Source organism: Penaeus monodon, chromosome 7 (assembly GCF_015228065.2).
Source record: "Penaeus monodon isolate SGIC_2016 chromosome 7, NSTDA_Pmon_1, whole genome shotgun sequence".
NCBI lineage: Eukaryota > Metazoa > Arthropoda > Malacostraca > Decapoda > Penaeidae > Penaeus > Penaeus monodon.
The window spans coordinates 27,949,488-27,971,987 of record NC_051392.1 but is presented as its reverse complement, the minus strand read 5'-3'; the positions used below and the strand labels follow the sequence as shown (position 1 = coordinate 27,971,987).

Genomic DNA, 22,500 nt, shown 5'->3' with positions numbered 1-22,500 from the left:
GGATCCGACGCCACATATAACGTTTAACTTGCTGGCCAGGAATGCGTAATGTACTCCTCATCCGATACTTGTTACTCTGTGGGAAGCTGATCGCGAGGGAGGTGTAAAGGACTCACAATCATTTTGGGAATAAATTATTTTATACCTTAATGAAGAGGGTTGTTAATAGGAATCAGTGACGCTCCAGATATTCCAATTTCGCTACACATAATCGCCTCTACAGTCTACTCTACTTTTCCCTTACTTTAGCGTGACTAACTTTCAGAACAAAATTACCGCAGGCCACGGACCAACCTCCTTATCTCGCACCTGATAAATGCCCGTTACAGCCTGCCGTTACATGAAACGCGCGATTTAGGCAGTGCTAGAACTGCTCTTCCACGCTCTGATAACTTGCTACAGCATGCTCTCTACCTCCGTCACCATACTTCCATTTCACCGCTACTATTCGCTCACACTATTACTCGCCACTATTAACGAATGCCTCAGTCTCTACACTATAACGGGTCCCTTACTGACACGAAATGCTGTTGGCGCCATGTATTATTTCAAACGCTAAAAGCTGGCTCTTCCTTCAATTACATATTTAAACAGGCCTCTTGCTCCTCCTTACCGTATCTGCAACGGACTCATTAACAACTAACGTCACAGATTACGTGATGCGAAAAAGCCTTGTCAAATTGCATTCCACCGATTACATGTTTATCGCCTCCAACATTACCCCCTGAGTGCGACGTGTGACATGAGAAGCGTGACAGGAGCATGTCAGTGTGACGCACGTGCAGGCAGGCGTCAGACACCATCCCACTCCCCTCTCCCCCTCCTTCTCCCTCTTATCGTTACCTCCCTAACTTTCACTGATTGCTCTCAATGACGATTTTTGACATTTCTGTACCGAAGGTGACAACTTGTAACGCATTAGTACAATGTGAACGGCACTTGTCATATGGTTCGTTTCACTTGGGTCTGTCAGCAGTATTTTTCAGTCATACGCTACATGGACAGTACGATCGGCGCAGACAGTCCGCCATCGATAGGGGTTGTTAATGCTTCATCGTAATATTTACATAAAACTTCTGGCAAGCCATGCAATAACTACAATTTGTCTCCTTTCGTTACAACATAATATAATTAGTTATATAACCGCAAGCACTAGAGGCGTGATACGTCGAAAGACAACCGTTTTTATCAATTCAAAACGTGATACTGCAAAACTTTTACCGGCTGAAAGACTAGAACATGACTTACTACCACAACGAAAATAATTCAACAAAGTCCCTGGAAGAATAGCAGGTCGTGGCTCAGACGGCCAAGGGATACTCACCCCACACCTGTACTGCGGCTCGGGGTCTCCGTCGTTGATTCGGGCGTCCCGCACGGCCAGGTAGTTCTTGCCGTCTTCGCCCACCCATGAGCCCAGGCATTGCAGATCCGTTTCTGGGGAGCCAACATACAGCATGCGGTTATTCGGTGTCGAGTGGGATGCCCACAAGCCACTCGTCCGCCACTTAGGGCCTTAAGAGTGGGGGATACATTCATTCTGCATTTCGTGGGCTTTCTAATGTTGCAGATGTAAATTTCAAACATAAAAACGACTTACATAGTCAAATTCCTATTGTCGTACAAAGTTCTAATCCAAAGCTGACACAGGAAAACATGAGAGAGTACACTCACGCTGAAGGCCGGAACCGGAGCAGTCGCGGTAGTTGACGTTGAACCCGAAGCCGTAGGGGCAGTTGGAGAACTCGGACGTCAGCTGTTCGCAAGACGCTGCAGTGACGCCGTTCCCTCCGCGGCGATACGTGAATCGGTATCGGCCGTTCAAAGGGCACTCGATGGGCAGCTCGGGCTCGTCCCAGTCGGACTTCACTTCTGCGAGGGAAAAACACATGGAAATGGGTGGTTATCGCACATTGTTTTACTCCTTTTGCAGACCCGTCAACATACCCATACTAACAATAGTATGGGTATGGTATAGTCTCTTGCGAAATCCAGTTCTAGACTTTATCTGAGAACAGGACGTTGCGCATAAAACGTCATGACTGTCAAACATTTTAGAATATATCTTTGCAACATGCAAGCACACGGGAGAAAGTACAAGCACGTACTGTACAGCATGATTTCGCGGGCGTGTCGGGTGGCGATGGCGGGCGCGGGCGGGCAGGTAGAGAAAGCCTCGGACTCGCTCGTGTAGCAAGCGTTGATCCCCAGCGTCCACACCTGCACCACTTTGGGCGAAATCACGTTGAGGCTGATGCACCGGAAGCAGGTCGTGCCGCCCGTCCTGTGGGGAAGGGGGGAGAGGGTTACCCTGGGATGGAATCTCGCAACTTTCACCTTCGACGCGAGGCTTCAGGAGGGGGTACAAAGGGGGAAGCGAGTGCGTGAGGGAATCTCTTTGCCTCTTGTATCTGTCTGCCTCTTTATCTATATGTATATGTGTGTGCACATCTATGAATGCACGCATGCATGTATTTTTTTATGTATGTACGTATGCAATCACATATACATTATTGATCTAAGTTTTCATATATTGTATGCATGTATGCATATGTGTATTTATGAAAGTATGTATGTATGGAATTATGTATGTATGGTACTATGACTGTATGAACATGAGTATGCAGAACAAATATATGCATGTATGTAGGTATGTATGTAAGCACGTTTGGATATATTCATGTACTATGTATGTATGTATGCATGTTGTATGTACGCGTGTATGTACGTCTGTATGTACGCACATATGTATGTACGCACATATGTATGTGCGCACGTATGTATTACGCACATATGTATGCACACATGCATGTACACATGAATGTATATATGTATGTAAGTATGTATGTATTTGCATATGAACCTATGTGAACGTATGAACGTATGAACGTATGTATGTATGAACATATGCATGTAGGAACATATGTATGTAGAAACACCTGTATGTATGAACACATGTATGTATGGGCATATGTATGTAAGAACATATATGTAAGAACATTTGTATGTATGAACATATGTATGTATGAACGTATGAATGTATGAACGGATATGTGCATGAATACATATATCTAGGAGCATAGGTAAGTATGTATGCATGTATGAACATATGTACGTATGTACATATGTATGTGAGCATGTATGTACTATGTATATATGTATGTATGTATAAATGTATGAATGCATGACTTTATGAGCATATGCATGTATGTATGTATGTATGTATGTATGTATGTATGTATGTATGTATGTATGTATGTATGCATGGTTTTATGAGCGTGTACGTGTGTGTGTGTGTGTGTGTGTGTGTGTGTGTGTGTGTGTGTGTGTGTGTGTGTGTGTGTGTGTGTGTGTGTGTGTGTGTGTGTGTGTGTGTGTGTGTGTGTGTGTGTGTGTGTGTGTGTGTGTGTGTGTGTGTGTGTGAACATATGAACGCATGTGCGTACGTATGTATGCATGCATGTCTGTATGCATGCATGTGTATATATGCATGTAGACATATGATTATTTCATTCTCTCACTCTCACTCTCTCTCTCACTCACTCTCTCTCTCACTCTCTCTCTCACTCACTCTCTCTCTCACTCTCTCTCACTCTCTCTCTCACTCTCTCTATCTCTCTCACTCTCTCTCTCACTCTCTCTCTCACTCTCTCTCTCACTCTCTCTCTCACTCTCTCTCTCACTCTCTCTCTCACTCTCTCTCTCAACTCTCTTCTCACTCTCTCTCTCACTCTCTCTCTCACATCTCTCTCTCACTCTCTCTCTCATCTCACTCCCCCTCTCTCACTCCCCTCTCTCACTCTCTCTCACCCCCTACTCTCTCTCTCACTCTCTCTCTCACTCTCTCTCTCACTCTCTCTCTCACTCTCTCTCTCACTCTCTCTCTCACTCTCTCTCCTCCCTCTCTCTCACTCTCTCTCTCACTCTCTCTCTCACTCTCTCTCTCTCACTCTCCTCTCTCTCTCTCTCACCTCTCTCACTCTCTCTCTCACTCTCTCTCTCTCTACTCTCTTCTCTCACTCTCTCTCTCACTCTCTCTCTCACTCTCTCTCTCACTCTCTCTCTCACTCTCTCTCTCTCTCTCTCTCTCTCTCTCTCTCATCTCTCACTCTCCTCTCTCTCTTCTCTCTCTCTCTCTCTCTCTCTCTCTCTCTCTCCTCTCACTCTCACTCTCACTCTCGCTCTCGCTCTCCTCTCACTCTCACTCTCACTCTCACTCTCTCTCTCTCTCTCTCTCCCTCTGCGCGCGTGTGATTAAAGGAAGCAAATCCAGTTCGCAGACCGCGCCCGCTGGGGCGAGAGGCCGCCGTACCTGTCGGTGAGAATGACGTTGTTATCGACGCGCGCGTGGCAGGTGCCCCACTCCAGCACCAGGTCGGCCGTGATGGTTATGTGTTGGTAGGATATGGGCGCCCTCGATCCCCTCGCGCCCCGGCTCGTCGTGCCCTGCGTGGCCCACTTCCCCTGCAGCTCCCCGGGGAAGTAGCACAGACACCAACCTGAAAGGGAAGGAAAGAACAGCTTTAGTTTTAGGAGATCACGTGTGGCTGTATCTGAGGCCAGAAATGGGTTTTGTACTTACAGTGTTTTCTTTTCAAATTCTGATGAAGTCTGCACTAGTGCAATAAAAGGAAAATGTTCCGCATTTCAACGAGTGAAGGGTAAGACGAGTGAACTTTTAGTGAGACATCAACAACACTAAAGACAGGGATATATCACAGCAACAATCACAAGAACAAGAGCGGCCATAAACAAAGCCTTTTAGAACCCAAGCAAACCCCATCACATGGCACAGTCAAAAATAAACCCAGGCGCTAGGACAGACAGGGCCACCATTCACGTAAGTACACAGACGGAAGTGGTGCCGACGCGTCACGACGGAGGAATTCGCTGTCATATCTCCCGGGGTGCCATTATGAGGGCCAGACGGGCACGTCCATCTCTTCGGACGGTGTCATAATACAACCTCCCCCTTTTCTTCCCCTAAACCATTATTTTTTCCTTTCTTTGTTAAAATTACCTATAGCTTTTTCCTTCCTCTCCGCTCCTCCTCTCAGCCTAAAAAAAACGAAGACAGACTGTCTGCAACACCACGGTAGGTCGGCATTCCACAACGTCGGGCACTGAAAGGTGTGTCTGCAAGTCTGCGCGCCGCTAAGGTTTGCCATTATCAAGCGGCGATAAGCAGGACGATTATTTGGATGACGTGTGTGAGCGCTCGCAGGCGGGACAAAAGCTGGGTATCAGGTTACGGGGCAAGGGCGGGGCGGGGCAGCGAGGGGGGAGGGTGTAAGGGCAGTCTGCAAGGGAGGCCCCATGCGCCCCGCCGACACATACCCCCACACAATGACATGATAGGAAACGGCCGAAGGGAGAGCGAAAAAACGTGGCCAATCGCCCAAGCCGCACAATAGACGGAAGTCTGGCTTGTCAAGGTCGCTCCTGATAAGTTTAAGATGAAACCGCAGTTTAATATTAGTGGCATTCCTCGTCCTTCTGCGTGAGTGTATAAACCATTTTGTATTTCTTCACATAACTATAGGAATATGCATGTGTACGTATTACACATTTGAATTTCAAGTTGTGTAAGTATGAGTATTTATATGAATTGCACATCTGCATGAGTGCGCGCGTCCACGCCCAACGTGTGTGAACGTGTTGCTGCCCAGTGAATCATCTTATTGAAAGAGAAATCATGTGCGCCATCTCAGGGGCGCCGGCACCAAAGTGTACACCGCCACACTTAAGCACCACTGATATACAGGTTGACTCAAATGTAGAGCGTGTCACGTCTAGACACAGAAATGGGAAGGGGTGAGGGAGAAGGGAAAGGTGGACGGGGAAGGGGAAAGGAAGAGGGGGAAGAGGACGAAGAGGACGAAGAGGAGGAGGAGGAGGAGGAGGAGGAGGAGGAGGAGGAGGAGGAGGAGGAGGAGGAGGGAGAGGAGGGGAGAGGAGGGAGAGGAGGAGGGAGAGGGAGAGGAGAGGGAGAGAGGAGAGGGAGAGGGAGAGGGAGAGGGAGAGGGAGAGGGAGAGGGAGAGGGAGAGGGAGAGGGAGAGGGAGAGGGAGAGGAGGAGGAGGAGGAGGAGGAGGAGGATGGAGGAAGGAAGGGAGACGGCAGACTGGGGGAATTTAGGAGCCTGCCGTTTTCCCCTTAATACGTAAGAGCAACACCACGCCCGAATTCTATTCTTGACTGAGGTCACATGCACGCTGTTCCCTCTACCTTAATTGTGGCATTCTACGCACAATAATTTCAGATAGGCCTATAAAACCCATCAAAAAATAAAAACCAAATTCACACCAATCGCAGACCACTTTCAACCAACCTTTCCTGCCTCCTCCCTTGCGCATTCCAATGATCCGTTTCACCATCTTCCCTCTCCCTTTCCCCGCAGCGAACCAACGAGGAAAGGTATTTTGGCGGATCGCGACGCAGCGGGTACGCCTGTCACTGAAGTCCCGGCAATGAGCAAGTGAGAGTCAAAACACGATATATCATTAACTAAAACTAATCTCACTTCAAAGGAATGGAGGATAAAACTCGAATTCTATATGGTTGGCAGCTTGAACGTAAACCACCAAATAAAACGGTTAATAATTGTTTATCTCAAGAAATGACAGAAATTGACCATAAAACGCAGGCAATAAGGAAGGGTGTGGGCGGGGTAATGGAGGGGAGGGGAGGGGACGGGGACAGGGACAGGGACAAAGAAATTGAAAGAGACAAAGAAAATCAGGCAGGCAGACAGGCTACATACAAGCATAAATGCATACATACATACATACATACAGACAGACAGCCATTTAGAGAGACAGATACACACGCACGCACGCACGCACACCCACAAGCATAAGCATAAGCATAAGCATAAGCATAAGCATAAGCATAAGCATAAGCATACGCACACGCACACGCACACGCACACGCACACGCACACGCACACGCACACGCGCACACACACACACACACACACACACACACACACACATACACAGAGAGAGAGAGAGAGAGAGAGAGAGAGAGAGAGAGAGAGAGAGAGAGAGAGAGAGAGAGAGAGAGAGAGAGAGAGAGAGAGAGAGAGAGAGAGAGATAATGCATACATGCATATCTACATGCAGACAGCTAAAGTGATTGAGTAAATCTAGCGAGAGTCTGAGTTCGTGTGTACGTGTGTGGCGGCGTTCGTGTGGGCGCATATGCGTGTGCACACAGGAAGGGCAGGGAGCAGTAAGGAGAGGCGCAGACCTCACCCTGGCTACAATCCCTCATAGCTGTTTGTTTACCTGGCGTTGTGGCGGGGCCGGGGCCGTAAACACCACCTTGCTCATTACGCTCGAAACGGGTAAACTGTTGCACCGCAAGACGCTGCCAATAGACTCCAGCTTCAATTCACATATTAATCACTCTGCCCCTTTGTCTTCTGTCCCCGTTTTCTTCTTCTCTGTCCCTCCTCCCCGTTTTTTGTTTTTGTTTTCATCTACAAATTTAATCTCGTAGCCTTCTCAACTAAGATTATCCCCCTTATCCCTTGGCTATCCTCCTCCCTTATCTCACCATCAAAATCTTTGCTAATCTAGCATTCCCATCTTTTACTCCCTTTCCTCTTTCTCTCCGCCTCTAACTCCCCCTCCCCCCCCCTTATCACTGCCTTCATCCATCTGCCAAGTATCATCATCCCTGCTAGCCCCCCCCCCTTCTCTATCTTTTTCCTTTCCCATCTTATTTCTCTCTCTCTCTCTCTCTCTCTCTCTCTCTCTCTCTCTCTCTCTCTCTCTCTCTCTCTCTCTCTCTCTCTCTCTTATCCTTCCTTCTTCCTCCCCACCTGTTGCTCCCAGGGTCGCCCTGCCAAGTCCCTGCCGTCGAGTGGCCGCGGGTCGACCAGGGCGTCAGGATCTGCCGGAACAAAGTGTCGACGCCGCCGCTGGTCTTCCTGCTCGTCAGTTCCGCCACGAGGACCTTCTTCCTCTCCCGCTACTCTCCCCCCTCCCTCCCCCTTCGCTCAACCCCCATGTCCTGTCCCCTCCTCCCAATAATTCTCCTCTTCTTTGTGACTCTTCCTTTCTCGGTCAACGCGGCCCCCCCCCCTTCCAGTTCTCTCCCCTCTTCAGCTGTTCCTTTTCAACCGTCTCTGGCTAACCTGCTCTATTAACTTCGCATCACGTTTATCGTTATCCTTTTAATATTCTGTATATTTACTTTTATCTGTCTCCCTTTTCCCTTTCCTATAGCTTATCCACATTCGTTTTTCCTACGACAGTTTTAGGTTTCCATCAGTATAAATTTAATCTCTTCTCTGGCTTTTCTCCTTACGCTTTATTACTTTCTGTATTTTATGCCACCACTCCTCTATCTCTCCTTCTCATCTTCTTTGTCTATCTCTCTTCTCTTCCTTCTCTTCCTCGCACCCTCTTCTTTCTCTTCTTTACTTTTCTCAAACTTCCTTTTTCTCTACCTTGTATTCCTTGTCAAATCTGTTTGTTTTTTTCAGTTTAAATTTTAATCTCTGTTTTCGTTGTCCACTTTCCTTTCTACATTTCTGTCGCTGCGTTACCCTTCTTGCTTCTATCATTTCCCTCACGTACGAGAATAGAATGAGTTTCGGCTAGGATTCCACAGGACATTTTCACAGACCATTAGACGGGATAAATCATACAAAAAAAGGAAAAAAAAAAAAAATAAAACGGTGAACAAGGCACCACACGCGAGCAGCCCTCCCCTCCTAACCCCCCCCCCCCACTTCCCTTTCCCCGCTTCACGACGTGCCACTCACAATAAACTCAAACATTGCCTTATATCTTTTGTTGTGTGTCAATGCGCTAACAGACTTTCGGGGTCCGGATGTTCAGTGGCCGGGGAAGGCAGACGAGGGCGAGGGAAGGAGAGGAAAGAAGGAAGAGGAAGGGAGAGAAGGGCGAGGGAAGGAGAAGGAGGAAGGAAGGAAGGGAAAAGGAGGAAGGAAGAGGAAGAGAGGATGGGAGGGACGAGGGGAAGAGAGGGAGGAAGGAAGGAGAGGGAAGGGAGAGGTAGGCGATGGAAGGAGGAGGAGGAAGGAAGGGGAAGGGAGGAAGAAAGAGGAAGGGAAGGGAAGGAGAGGGAAGATAGGGGAAAGAGGGTGGCGAAAGAAAAGGGAAAGGAAGAAGAGGAAGGAAAATAGAGAGGAAAACAGGGAGAGGAGGGCGAGGGAAGAAGTGGGGGGGGGGAGGCGGGAGACAGAATGGGGAAGAGGAGAAGAAGAAAGAAAAGGGGGGAAGGGAAGGAGAGAAAGGAAGAAGGGAGAGGAGAGGAAGGAGAGGGAGGAAGAAATGGGAAGTGTAGGGAAGATGATTGAGGAAGCAAGAAGAGGAAGGGAAGTAGAGGAAAGGGAAAGGGACAGGAAAGAGAAGAGAAGAAAGGAGGGGAGAAGAGGCAGGCGAGGGGACGGACGGGGGAGGGGAGGGCGGTAAGGGCACGTGCGCCCAAGACGCGCTGTCCGCCCGGAGGCGTGGGAGGGTGGGAGTCGGTCCGTACTTCCTTCCTGTGCTAAAACGAGGAGGCAGTGATTGTATCTCCGGGTTTTGCTCCTGGACCGACCGAGCCTCTTATCAGCCGTAATGCAATTTGCGTCGCACCCAAAGTAAATGAAAGAGAAAATACCGACGACGGAATAAAGAAACAAATCTTATCGGGCCTGTTTACAAACGAGATACAGGAGGTCACACAACCGCGAGAAACCACCAAGGTACTTGAAGAGGCCGGGCGGACCAGGTACTCCAGGCTGACACATCCGCGCTGCGGGGAATTGTTATAAATAAAAGGAAGGAAGCAAGGCGTCGCCTCCTTCAAAGGCTCTCTTCAAGACGAGTCTTCCTCAGCTTTCCTTCCATTTCTTTATACTTTTGTGTTTGTCATCCTCCACACAAACATCCTCACATACAGAAACAGAAGTGCACACGCACAAACGCATACGCGTACACATGCATACACACGTGCGCGCGCGCACGCACACTCTCTCTCTCTCTCTCTCTCTCTCTCTCTCTCTCTCTCTCACACACACACACACACACACACACACACACACACACACACACACACACACACACACACACACACACACGCACACACACACACACACACACACACACACACACACACACACACACACAGTAAATTATACAAGACAAAGTAAAAACAAAAATATAATGTTTATGAGTTTGCGTTTTCAAAGTGTGAGAAGGAATGTAAAAGGGGTGAGAAAAAAAGACACAAACAATGGAAGAGAGAAAAAGAGAAAGAAATGAGAGAGAGAGAGAGAGAGAGAGAGAGAGAGAGAGAGAGAGAGAGAGAGAGAGAGAGAGAGAGAGAGAGAGAGAGAGAGAGGTGGAGGTGTGTGTGTGTGTGTGTGTGTGTGTGTGTGTGTGTGTGTGTGTGTGTGTGTGTGTGTGTGTGTGTGTGTGTGTGTGTGTGTGTGTGTGTGTGTGTGTGTGTGTGTGTGATAATATATATTCATAATCACTTTCCGTCACCGTGTGTTTCCTTCTCCCGTGAAATCATCTAACACTGTAACACAAATGATATCTAAATAAACTTGCAACTCGCGCTCATCCCATGCCATCTTTTGCCCATCATTTTACTCCAGATCTTCTTCCGCCTCGTCTATAAAGGCAAGCGAACAGTTAAACTGAGGAAGAGAAAGACTTGTGCAATATTTACTCAAGAAAAGCTCACCATCCTCAGTTTCTGGATTATACGATGGGCACGACAGCCCTGCGGCGGGCGTGCCAAAACCCAGCCATGAATGACATTTAAATCACCGTCACTACACTACGGCGGGATATCGGGTTACTCTTCAAGAAGCTACTCCCCTCGGAGGTCCTCGGCGAGAACAGGTGGTGACGGCGGGGACCAATTCAACCACTCAAGCCCCGACCTCCCCCTCGAACTCTGGGCTCCCCCTCGAACCCCGACCTCCCCCTCGAGCCCTGGCCTCCCCCTCGAGCCCTGGCCTCCCTCTCGGACCTGGCCTCCCCCTCGAATCCGCTGTCACGTCTCACTGGCACGCTGCGTCATCCGGGGAGCTTGTCATGTCAAATAATAAGGTCTCACTTTCTCCATTTTTAGTCCCTGGCTTTGTGAAATGGGTTACGAAGGGCTTGTGACACTGATAAAGATAAATACTGGATTAATTCTGACTAGATCCATATACTTATGCATAACTATATAAACTATCACATATCTCCCCTTTGAGGACTCGGCCATCGACGTATTCCTTGGTTTTCTTATCAGTTCAAGCATCCCCTTCTCCTCCGCTGGTTAAGAACAGACTGCCCATATGTTTCCCGGGATCATTTTGTGGCCGCATAAACTTCCCTCATACACTCTGCTCCTCTTCCCCTCCACCTTTCTCTCGTCTCCCCCTTTGCCCTCCTCGAGCCACGTGGCCCTTCTGTTACCGACCCTAAGTTACTAACTATCTCTTCTCACTTAAGTCCTCATGGGTATCTCCTAATGTATATTTTCTAAATGAAGGGGCAAAGAAATTTCCCTTGCGTGTTACATCTAGTTTTTAACGAATATTTTCTCACGCCAACATTGCATCAACGCCATGTGCAATCGGACAGGTGTAACATACGATATCAGATTACGAAACTATGTAGCGCTAGTCCGTATCGTGTTAGTGCGGAGTACATTGGATGTGACGCGAGGTCTTCTCACGGTCGCATACATTCTTTACGAGATAACGTTCACATGAATTTTCATCTTAACTGTTCTAGATAAGCCCCAGAACAGTTTGGTAAATATAACATGGCTTGCCTAATTCATTTCAACTCACTCCAACAAACTAAAGGTCTGTAATGATTTAGCACGTAAGGAATCGAACGCGTGAATGTAGTCCCTCCAGATGGCGAGCATTCTTCATCCCCGCTTCCCCCTGCAGGACCCAGCGCACATCCTTCGCCACATTAACCACTTCGAGGGATAATACACAAAGCCAACTTAAGCTATAGTGCAAAAGCCGGAGGAGAGAGTCAAGAAAATCTAACTATTGTACAATAAAGGACTTTTCCATATCAATTTCCCCTCCTGTCGCGGAAATAATTTTCTTTAATTAGAGTGTGGATGGAATTTGTCCGTCTTTAACCCCCACACCCCTCCCATTTCCTTGGGCACCCCGCGTGGCACCGGAAGCCATATGGGTGCCACAGCTGCCACCCGCCACGCGTCTGAGGGTAACATCTGCCCGGGAGGAGAACCGAGGGTGAGAAACCACGCTGATTCATGGTCAGGCTCAAGGAGTCAAGCTGAGGGTCGCGGCAGAGGTGAAGGTGCCACAGTAAGGGTCGTGGTGAAGGTGAAGGTGCCACCTTGAGTGGTACGGCGAAGAGGACAGCGGCCCTTGGCATTCCTGGCGAGGGAAAGAGCCGCACTCGGGAGAAAATCACACCGAGAGCCATAATGAAGGCGGCGGCAAGACTAAGGACTCATCCCTAGTCAAGACGTGTGTGACCTATGATCACCGGACTAAGACCTGAATCATGACCCAATCAAGCCGTCTGTCTTCGATGTCGGGAGAGCCACCACAGCTAATGCCCGCGACCATCCTCTGATCAGATTAGCTATTTTTACCAGCTATCACGTCCACCTGGTGCCCATATCGCGATTATCTACGCCTTGGGATAACGAGGCAAAACAATCTCACGTTACACCTCGACTCCCCATCACGCTGTCTGCTAATCACTGCCAGGGACGTCCGGTGCCTGGTATTCATGGAGTGAGGTCAGGTCACGCTCGCGACCCAGCGCGGTCACACGTCACGGCGCCCAGACAATACGGCACCAGCATCTTCCTTTGACCAACTTCCGTTTTCTTTCGTTTTTAGTGACCACAAAGTAGCCACCTTCACACCCGTCTCACACCAGGCCTCTCACACACCAGGTCGGGTCAGGTCACTCTTCACACAATGAAATATATACAGAGATTAGCCGCTATTTTGCTAATCCTAGCACGGCTGTGATTTTGCCTCAGATATCCGTCTCAATGACAATCAGTAAACGAAAAGCCGGAAGGTAGCCTTTAACTGCGAAAAATCATTTTGAATCCGTGAAAATGCGAAGGGAGATTTTCCAAACCTATGGCTTCCAAGTAATTAATGGTAAATTCTTCCCCTTCCATTTATCTCGATATAATTACAATGCTTTGCGTTAAAAACAACATCAATTTACATAGACTTTACCAACACGCGCGTCAGTCATTCTAACTAAAGCGAAAAAATCTAGAATGCGCTTCATACCCCTTTATAACGAAGAGCTTAAGCCTTACACACAAACAATGCTTTCACGCGTAATTCTAATCACTGGCAGCGCTTAAACACAGCTGAATATTAGACGCTTACATAAAAATAAGTATATAACAAGTATATAAATCCGTATATGAAGTATAAAAAGAAATAAGGTGTCAGTGAAACGATGGTGAGGAATATGTAAACCAGCTCCGTTATTTTCGTCCCTCACCTAGAAGAGCACAGTCATTAAGGCCGAGGAGGGAAGGGGCGCACTCAAGAGGGGGGTTGGAAAGAAGGGGAGGAGGAGGAGGAGGGGGAGCGGAGGCGGGAGTGGAGTGGGGTTTGGGATGGGGGAGGGGTTCGAGAAGGTTGGAGGTTCGAGAAGGTTGGAGGTTCGAGAAGGGTCGGAGGTTTGAGAAGAGGGCGGGGGTTCGAGAAGGGAGAGTTCGAGGAAGGGGGGGTCGAGAAGGGGGAGCGTTCAGAAGGGTCTATGGAGGGGGCGCGAGGGCTTGATGAATGAGGGTTCGCCTGGGACAACACTACTGATAACTAATGACTGCAGATACGCCGGGGACACTCGACACTAGGCAGAACAGGGAAGGCTTTATATTCCATCCATCTTTTCATTATCAAAACACAAAACCGAAAAAATGGATATTAAAAATAATTCCCAATTTACCTATTTGCGAAGGATTTCCTATAATCCTTATTTCGATATCACAAAATATAATTCAAGCCCATTAATATAAAAAAGCACAATCCGTATATTAGACGACCAAATGGTTTTAAAGTACGAGTGCAAATGGTGGTTAAATATATATCTCAAGTCAGTGGGCAAAATATACCATCCCCTGCCGAGCAAAATTCTAAATATGCGAAAAGTTAATGGCGGTGACTGAAAAAAGTGACAGTGAATAAACGACAATGAAAAAGTAGCTGCAAATCTCTGAAAAAATCCTTTGAGGTTTACGCCGGCTCGGAGCCGTGAGCGGGTGATCAACGTGGTACTTTTTTCTCAAAGGCTTCTCACTCGACTGCCCTTTCCTCCTGCACGGAAATGGGGAAAATACCTTATCAGTTGACTTTTACTTTCCTATCCTGAATTAGTGCCTTTCAAAAAACATAAGAGCGACGAGATTACAGTATATCATACTGTGCCTCTCACATACGAATAAAAAGAGCCGTTATAATATACAGTTATATATACACGACAAACAAAAGTGACATTTATTAGACATGGGACGTATCCTATGCTTCCTACCGCCACTAAGGGCGAAAACATCCCCTGGGAGATGAAAGGCTTTCGACCATCCGTGTACGTGCATTGCCAAAGTTGTAAGGACCATTGTGATGCTGCTCTTGCCTTCCCAGGTACTTCCGGGGCAAAAACAAAATGAACGGAAACCCAGCGCTGCTCCTGATTGTGGGTTAGTGGAGTGTCGGGAGCTTTTCCAGGGTGTTGCCCGCTTGTTACAACTTCCCATGGAAATCCAGCTGTTGCTCCACACAGCTTTGGGCGAACGGGGATGGGAAGCAATTAAAATCATTTTCATAAATAATCAGAAATGATAATTAAAACCTACTTGCTTAATCCTACAAGACACAAGAACGGTAGAATAAAATACCGAAAGAAAAATACCAAAAATGAGAAAATCTATGCTTAGATTCTAAGAGTCTGCAAGTCAGTGCAGTGCCAGCGCTGCAATTTCTCGCAAAATTAACGGGCAGGAGCGCCTTCTCGATTTATTACGATGTCTTTTTCATATCCTTCGCTCTCCATCTCCAAGTCTCTGGTCGTATCACGAACGTCTACCAGACCTTCCCCTCAAAATCCAAAGGGAATGAGACTCTTTAATAACTTGCCTTGCACGAGCCTTGGTTTCGTCAGCGGCTCCCCCCTCCCCTCTCCCTCTTTCCCACCCTTTCGGTTGCGTGCTCTCCGGCCAAGGGTTCGCAGAACAAGGGAGAGGGGAAGAGAGAGAGAGAGCAGGGGAGAGGGGGAGGGACAGAACAGGGGAGAGGGGAAGGGACAGAACAGGGGAGAGGGGAAGGGACAGAACAGGGGAGAGGGGAAAGGAGAGGGGAAGGGAGAGAGAAAAGGGGAGTGAGGAAGAGAGAGAGAACAGGGGAGAGGGGAAGGGACAGAGAACAAGAGAGAGAGGAAGAGAGAGATAAAAAACGAGAGGGGAAGGAAGATGAGAATAGAAATGGAAAGAATCTGAAAAAGAAGGCAAGGGAAAGAAACAAGTCAAGAGAAAAGAGAGAGAAAATATACAAGAAAAGCAAAGCACACGTGTGGCTAAAGACCACTAACAAATAATCATACGATCTGTACAGTATGTGTTCTAGTACATGAGTGCGTGGCGCCATGAGATGAGGTTGGGCTTTAAGACACGAGTCACTAAAAATGAATTCCTTTAGTCTGTAAAAAAAAATGATTGTAACATGTCTAATAATCATAACCAAACATCATGTAATTGTTTTTCAATAAAGTATTAAAAAAGAGAGAAGAGGAGAGGAGAGAAGAAAAGAAGAAGAGAAGAAAGGAAAGAGAAGAAGAGAAGGGAAGAGAAGAAACGGGAAGGGAAGAGAGCAGAGAGAAGAGAGCAGAGAGAAGAAAGAAGAGAGAAGAGAAGAGAGAAGAGACAAGAAAAGAAACAGAACAAAGAAATAAGAAATGAGAAGAAAGAATAAAAAAGAGAAAAGAGAAAGAGAGGAGCGAAGAGAAGACAAGAAAAAAGGGGAGAAAGGTAAGAAGATGAATGAGAAGAAAAGAAAAAAAGAGATGTGAAAAGGGTGAGACCAAAGGAGAGAATAACAGGACACAGACAAAGGAGGAAGAGGAGAGGAGAGGAGAGGAGAGGAGAGGAGAGGAGAGGAGAGAAGAGAAGAGAAGAGAAGAGAAGAGAAGAGAAGAGAAGAGAAGAGAAGAGAAGAGAAGAGAAGAGAAGAGAAGAGAAGAGAAGAGAAGAGAAGAGAAGAGAAGAGAAGAGAAGAGAAGAGAAGAGAAGAGAAGAGGCAAGGGCGGAGAAGGAGAGGAGAGGAGGCAAGGGCGAAGAAGGGGCGGAGCGGGCCGGCCTCCCCGCCCGTGAGGTCGTCGCCGGCTGGTCAGGCCAACTTCATCATATTATCTTTAATCGAAAAAGGACGTCGAAGCTGATCAAGGAACCCGGTAATGAAATAATAACAGCATGATATTGCGTGGTGAGGACGAGTCAATATCTATTACAGACTGATTGATTACTTTTTTCAGAGGACTTGAGAACAGATACTGGGAATATATTATAAGAATATCATGCGGGAGGTGATGATCACGTGAAATGAAACCAAGAACGCTTCATGTTTTCTTTTCTTTCAATAGCCTCTCTGGGTATAACTTTATATTCATTACAAGACGGGTATTTTTTTACATTTTTAGACAAATCTTTTCTGATTATTTTTACGCTTCGGATCCAGCGACGGCGGTAGATCCCCGAGCTCTGCAACTGGCCAGATTAAATTCAACGAGATTCCGATAAATCGATCCCAAGGAATTTCATAATAGTCGGGAATCTTAGCGAGGGGAAATGAATCCGTCCCGTAAGACGAAGTAATTAAAGCGCGCCGGACAGAAGGCATGGCCGCTGTAGGTCCCGTCCCAGCCCACTCCCTCCCTGGACAGCGCGAGGGGCTCGGGGCCTCAGTGCAAGGGACGGAAGCGGTGTCACGGTGCCTGGACACGGGGGGGGGACTCCACCTGACCCCTCCTTTCACCCCTTCCCCTCACTTTATCTCCCTTTATTCCTTTCGACTTTCTACCGTGCGATTCAGCAACATTTACGCCAATAATATCAACCTTCTGTCACCTCTATGCATTTTGTTGTGTGTGTGTGTGTGTGTGTGTGTGTGTGTGTGTGTGTGTGTGTGTGTGTGTGTGTGTGTGTGGTGTGTGTGTGTGGTGTGTGTATGGTGTGTGTGTGTGTGTGTGTGTGTGTGTGTGTGTGTGTGTGTGTGTGTGTGTGTGTGTGTGTGTGTGTGTGTGTGTGTGTGTGTGTGTGTGTGTGTGTGTGTGTGTGTGCGTGTTCTGATACGCTTGTCTCCTTCCTCCTTTTTTCCAAACCAAGCTCGCACCTTCCCCGTGATCTAGCGTACAAAAGCAGCCCCTCCAGCACGCAGCACGAACGCCTAGTTCGCACACCAAAGCCTGTGTGACGTGGGCGCTGCCCTCACAATAGGATCGGAAGGGTTGTGTCCGCGACCTGACAAGTGCACCGGACACCCCGTCACTTTGGCAGGACTTGTTACTCTGCCTCTCGCGACCCCGCTCCATCTGTCACCTCATTGCAAGAATCATCTATCTTAGAAATGTCCCTGACACAAAAGGACTAGATTACATTACTTTTATCTCTTCATCTTAAAAAAAAAAACCAATGGGAAGGTACAAAGAAAATAGTATGTCTGGCAGTAAATTTTGCATGACGCAGATCAGAGTGCAAAAAGTGACACCAGTATATCCACAGCTCCAGAACATAAAGTGCCAGGTTGTCACACGGCAGCGCCTGCCCGGCACCCGTCAAGAGGGCCGCCCTGTCGCCAACCTCGAGCATGTTGTGGCGCCGTCTTGCATAAATGTATGTACAAAAAGTGCCATTATGAGTCGACGATAACCTTGATAGTGGTACCAACATGCAGACTCATGGCCAAAGGGAACAGGGTAGTCATGATCGCTGGTGAAACTTCCTTTCATCACCGGCACATTTCCCTAAACGGATTGACTCATTAAAGGCAGAATGTGATCAACAACAGAATCAATCAGCGAAACGAATTACAACCTAACTGCATTTTCTTGCCATTCCATTACAATCAACGCTTCCCGAGTTGGCGTGCTGACAGTACACTAATGTTCGCTGATCAGAGAGGCGTTGCATCACCGCTAAAAAGAGACATCCAGGGTGGGTGGTCGGCAAAATAATGGGAAACGGAGAACGGTATGTGTTTGTGGGGGTGAGGCGAGGGGTGCTGCAAGAAAACGGTAAACAGCAAATAAATAAAAGAACAAATGATTTTCTGGCTTAATTTGTTCTTAGTAAGTATTTTATCTCCCAAATTTCGATAAATGAAACTTATACACATTTATAGAAAAACCTTGCGGAGAGCATATAACAGTTGAATGGTTGTTAAACAATATAATGAGTCTCCTCTGAATGAAATAAGTCTACAGTGACGCTTTCCCTTATTCCCTACACACATATTCAATGACATCCGGCTGAGTTTAGAATCAAAGTTTTCATAAAATTTTCGCTTGATTGTGCTCCAGGGACGAGTACTGCGAGTACACTTGCGCAAGGCCCGCCGAAATGAGGTACGCCTCATGGGAGAGAAAGGAAAGGTGACAGCTTGGTAACAGTGCGTAAACGCCATTTAAATACTTTCCCTGCGAACACGTGCGATTATGCCACCCATTCTAATGCGCGAAGAGGAGGGAGCAACGCCCCTCTCTCGATCTGTATACATGCAAAGTAAGAATATAAATAACAAAATAAGAATATAAAGAAATAAAAAAAACAGCTGCGTATGCCGCCTTTACCTCATAATATTGCGTGGCACTTCCGTTACGGCCCACTATTATGAAGTTTTGCCAAACCTGTTTTTATTGTGTTACTGTATTATGCGTTTGCAACGCCCGCGTGCATGAAGTATTTCTATCCGAGGAAACATACTCCCTTCTTGACACCTTTTACGCTGTTGCTGTTGCCCGCCGCCCTCCCCAAGGTAATACAGCCATCATAACAATTACGAATAGGCCTACTAATCGCCTCCTTTGCGTAACAGGACTCGCTTCTGACCCGTGACGCCCGCAACCCGTCTCAGTTCCCGCGTCACAGCACAGCCTCCTCTCCAGACGTGTCTATTTCGGTGAAGTCTGCGTTTTGCGTCAGTGAAAGGTGAGAACAGTGACATCGGCAAGGATGTGTGCTATAAAGAGCCCACACAGCGCTGCTAAGCGGAGGGTGTGAACGGTGAAGTGTGAAGTGTGAAGTGTGAATCTGAAGAGCGAAAGACGACGCTGAGAATTCTAACACTATAAATAACTTCATCTCTTTTAATAATGACCTGAGAAAAAAGGTCAGAGGTCAGCTTAAAGGACATGTGTCGATGATAGTTCATGAATGAAGATATAATCAATCTCGCTGTGTGCGTGTGCGTGTGTGTGCGTGTGCGTGTGCGTGTGCGTGTGCGTGTGCGTGTGCGTGTGCGTGTGCGTGTGCGTGTGCGTGTGTGTGTGTGTGTGTGTGTGTGTGTGTGTGTGTGTGTGTAAGCCTGTGCGAGTGTTTGCATATATATGGATGAATGTGTATGTATATACGTAATACGTACATACATATCCATACATATAGATGCATATACATGCATACATGTTTGTACGTGTGCGTGTACGTGTACGTGTACGTGTACGTGTACGGGTACGTGTACGGGTACGGGTACGTGTACGGGTACGGGTACGGGTACGGGTACGGGTACGTGTACGGGTACGGGTACGGGTACGGGTACGTGTTGGTGTACGTACGCGCTTTCGAAAAGAAGAGACGACAAGAAGAGAGCGAAATGCGGCAGAGACAAAGGGTCAGCGTCTCGCGAGGTGTGATGCTGGTGATGACGTGCCGCCGGTGATGACGATGGCCAGCAACCCGGGCCTCCCTTCGTCGGTAGATAATAAGCCCTTATCAGTTGCCGAGTGACGGCGAGGCTCGATAACGGAAAACGGGTTTTCAATCCTCGTTTTTTTATTGAAGTTTCATCCAGGACGGTAAGCTGATATATATGCCACGTATATCTCTTGATATCGTTTAAGAGCCTCAATATATATATATATATATATATATATATATATATATATATATATATATATATATATATATATATATATATATATATATATATATATAAATATATATATAAATAATATATAAATATATATATATAAATATATATATATATAAATATATATATAAATATATATATATATATATATACATATATAATTAATATACATATATATATACATATATATACATATATATAATAATATATATATACAATATATATAATATATTAATACATATTATATATATATGTGCGCATGTATACATGTGTTAAAAATTTGTGTTACTAAATGTTACATGTCCAGAGTCACGGATGGACAAGATCACGTTCTGATAACTGGTTACATATAACAAATCCCGTGACTTGAAGAAAAAAAATCAAGTGCATGCAACAGCCGATGCTGACATAACCCATACCCTTGCAGCGTATATAAAAAAAAAAAAAGCCGAAGAAGGAAATTCAAAAATCTCCTTTTCGTTTTGAGGAAATCCTTAGAAATTCCTGTCGAGCTGTCCTTGGCGGGGCTCGTGGCGGCGTGACCATCGCCTCTTTTGTTCTTGTGGGCGTACCGTGGCGATGGATTCAAACACCGCCCGTGCGCGCAAGGGCTGCAGAGGAAGCGCCCGCAATGGAAAATTGACGAATGATTATCTAAAGCTCAATTAATAGATATGTGCGGCATGGCGAATATACAAGCCATTATCTAAGACTCGAACAATAGATAAATATATGCGTCATGGGCATACAGACAATTTGATATCAAAAGCTCAAGCAACAGATATATACTGTACATACGGGTACTTGAATACGTTTACATTTACATAAGCTATATCAAATAATCATATATTCACGTATGTGTACATCTGCTTACATCTATACATGTATAGACATATCCATCGACAGAAAAATGGGGAAAGGAGTACATATCGACTAAATGACAATATATAAACAAGCAAAAAGTGTAGGAAAGGGGGAAAAGCAGAACAAAAACGAGGAAACGGAGAAACAAAAACGGAACCAAAACAAGTAAACGAGAAACAGAGAGAGAGGGAGACAAAGACCCAAAGGGGGACCGAGAGACCGAGAGCGAGGGCGGAGACACACCCACCGGACACTCGGGAGGCTTTCAACGGACGATTTCCGGAAAAGCCTAATTAATTCCAAGGTGCGAGACGCTACGATCTGGATGACTTTCCGACGTCAAAAGAGATACATGTTAATAAAACGAAGCATAAATTATTAAATTTTTAAAAATATTATCTCTGGTGTAACTAATTACCGACGTACGAAGGCGAACAGCCGGATTGGATGTCATGGCAGGACGGCTACAGTAACCACTGCTCATTACTGGGATTCGCCCACTCTCGTTCGCCGCACTTACTCTGCCCGACGTGGTACTTCTGAGAACAAACATTCACGTAATCCTTTCATACATTTACTTACTATTCCATGCCGATTGTCTATTAACTAATAATAAGAAAAAGAAAATAATAATGTGCAGTCTTTACTGTTACGACCATAATACATTACGAGTTGGGAAGTCCTTGGAAGTTCAGCAAAGTAATCAACGATGATTGGCGCAATCTCGTACTTCCTTTATTCACCCAAAGTACTCTCTTTTGCCGATCTATATGCGCTTCTACTCATACATTCTCTCTTTCCCTAATGTATGCATATATTCCGCTTTCCTTTTCCTCGTGAGCGACTTCGGCGTCCGCTGTTTTGGGCAGCTCCTACAGATGACCACACAGGCGGCGGCGGCGGCGGCGGCCAGCGAGGCGAGACAGGTGTGACTGGGTTCCTCCAGGGAGGGCGTCACCCAGGCGGTGGCACGTGACACCCTGATTACCCTAATGCACCTGTCGCCGCTTCCTTGAAAAATGGGTAATAGGTGGCGGCCGCACTGGCGTACCTTTGTCTCAACGATCAGCTTGCCACACTACGCCTTCAGCCGCCATCCGAAGAATGTCCCCCACTGCGCCCTCGAACTCGCGGAATGCCATCCATCACGCCCGCCCATCCGAAAGTTACTATCCAATTCCAAAGAGAATGGCTATCCGCTGCTAAAGTCTGGAAGAATTCTAAAAACAAACACTAACAATTTCTTAGGCCTAAACATCAAACATTTCTTGATAACGACATTCATCTACCTCTCCAGCAACCACGACCAGCGAACCATTCTGGACATGCAGTGCGCTGTGCTCTTACTGTGTGCCGTAATCAGTGATACGAGTTCGTTTCATCCCGCATTGTCCCTCGCTCAGAACGATGACCCACAATCTCTTGCTACGCCCACCATACCTGACCCATTACACTTGCGATAGTCTACACGCCCACTTTCCAAAAACAATCCTGACTGGAATTGAACGGAAA

The 22,500-nt window shown here is 46.8% G+C and overlaps 1 protein-coding gene across 1 annotated transcript in view; it reads right to left on the bottom strand.

Annotated features, from left to right (window-relative positions):
* Positions 1 to 22,500, bottom strand: part of LOC119575194 — a 66,984-nt gene that overhangs the window by 37,194 nt on the left and 7,290 nt on the right. Inside the window, exons 2-5 of the mRNA XM_037922687.1 lie at positions 4,313 to 4,499; positions 2,109 to 2,284; positions 1,675 to 1,872; positions 1,325 to 1,437 (exon numbers count right to left, since the gene is read on the bottom strand). Coding sequence (XP_037778615.1) covers positions 1,325 to 1,437; positions 1,675 to 1,872; positions 2,109 to 2,284; positions 4,313 to 4,499 — 674 coding nt within the window. The remainder of the gene's footprint in view (positions 1 to 1,324; positions 1,438 to 1,674; positions 1,873 to 2,108; positions 2,285 to 4,312; positions 4,500 to 22,500) is intronic.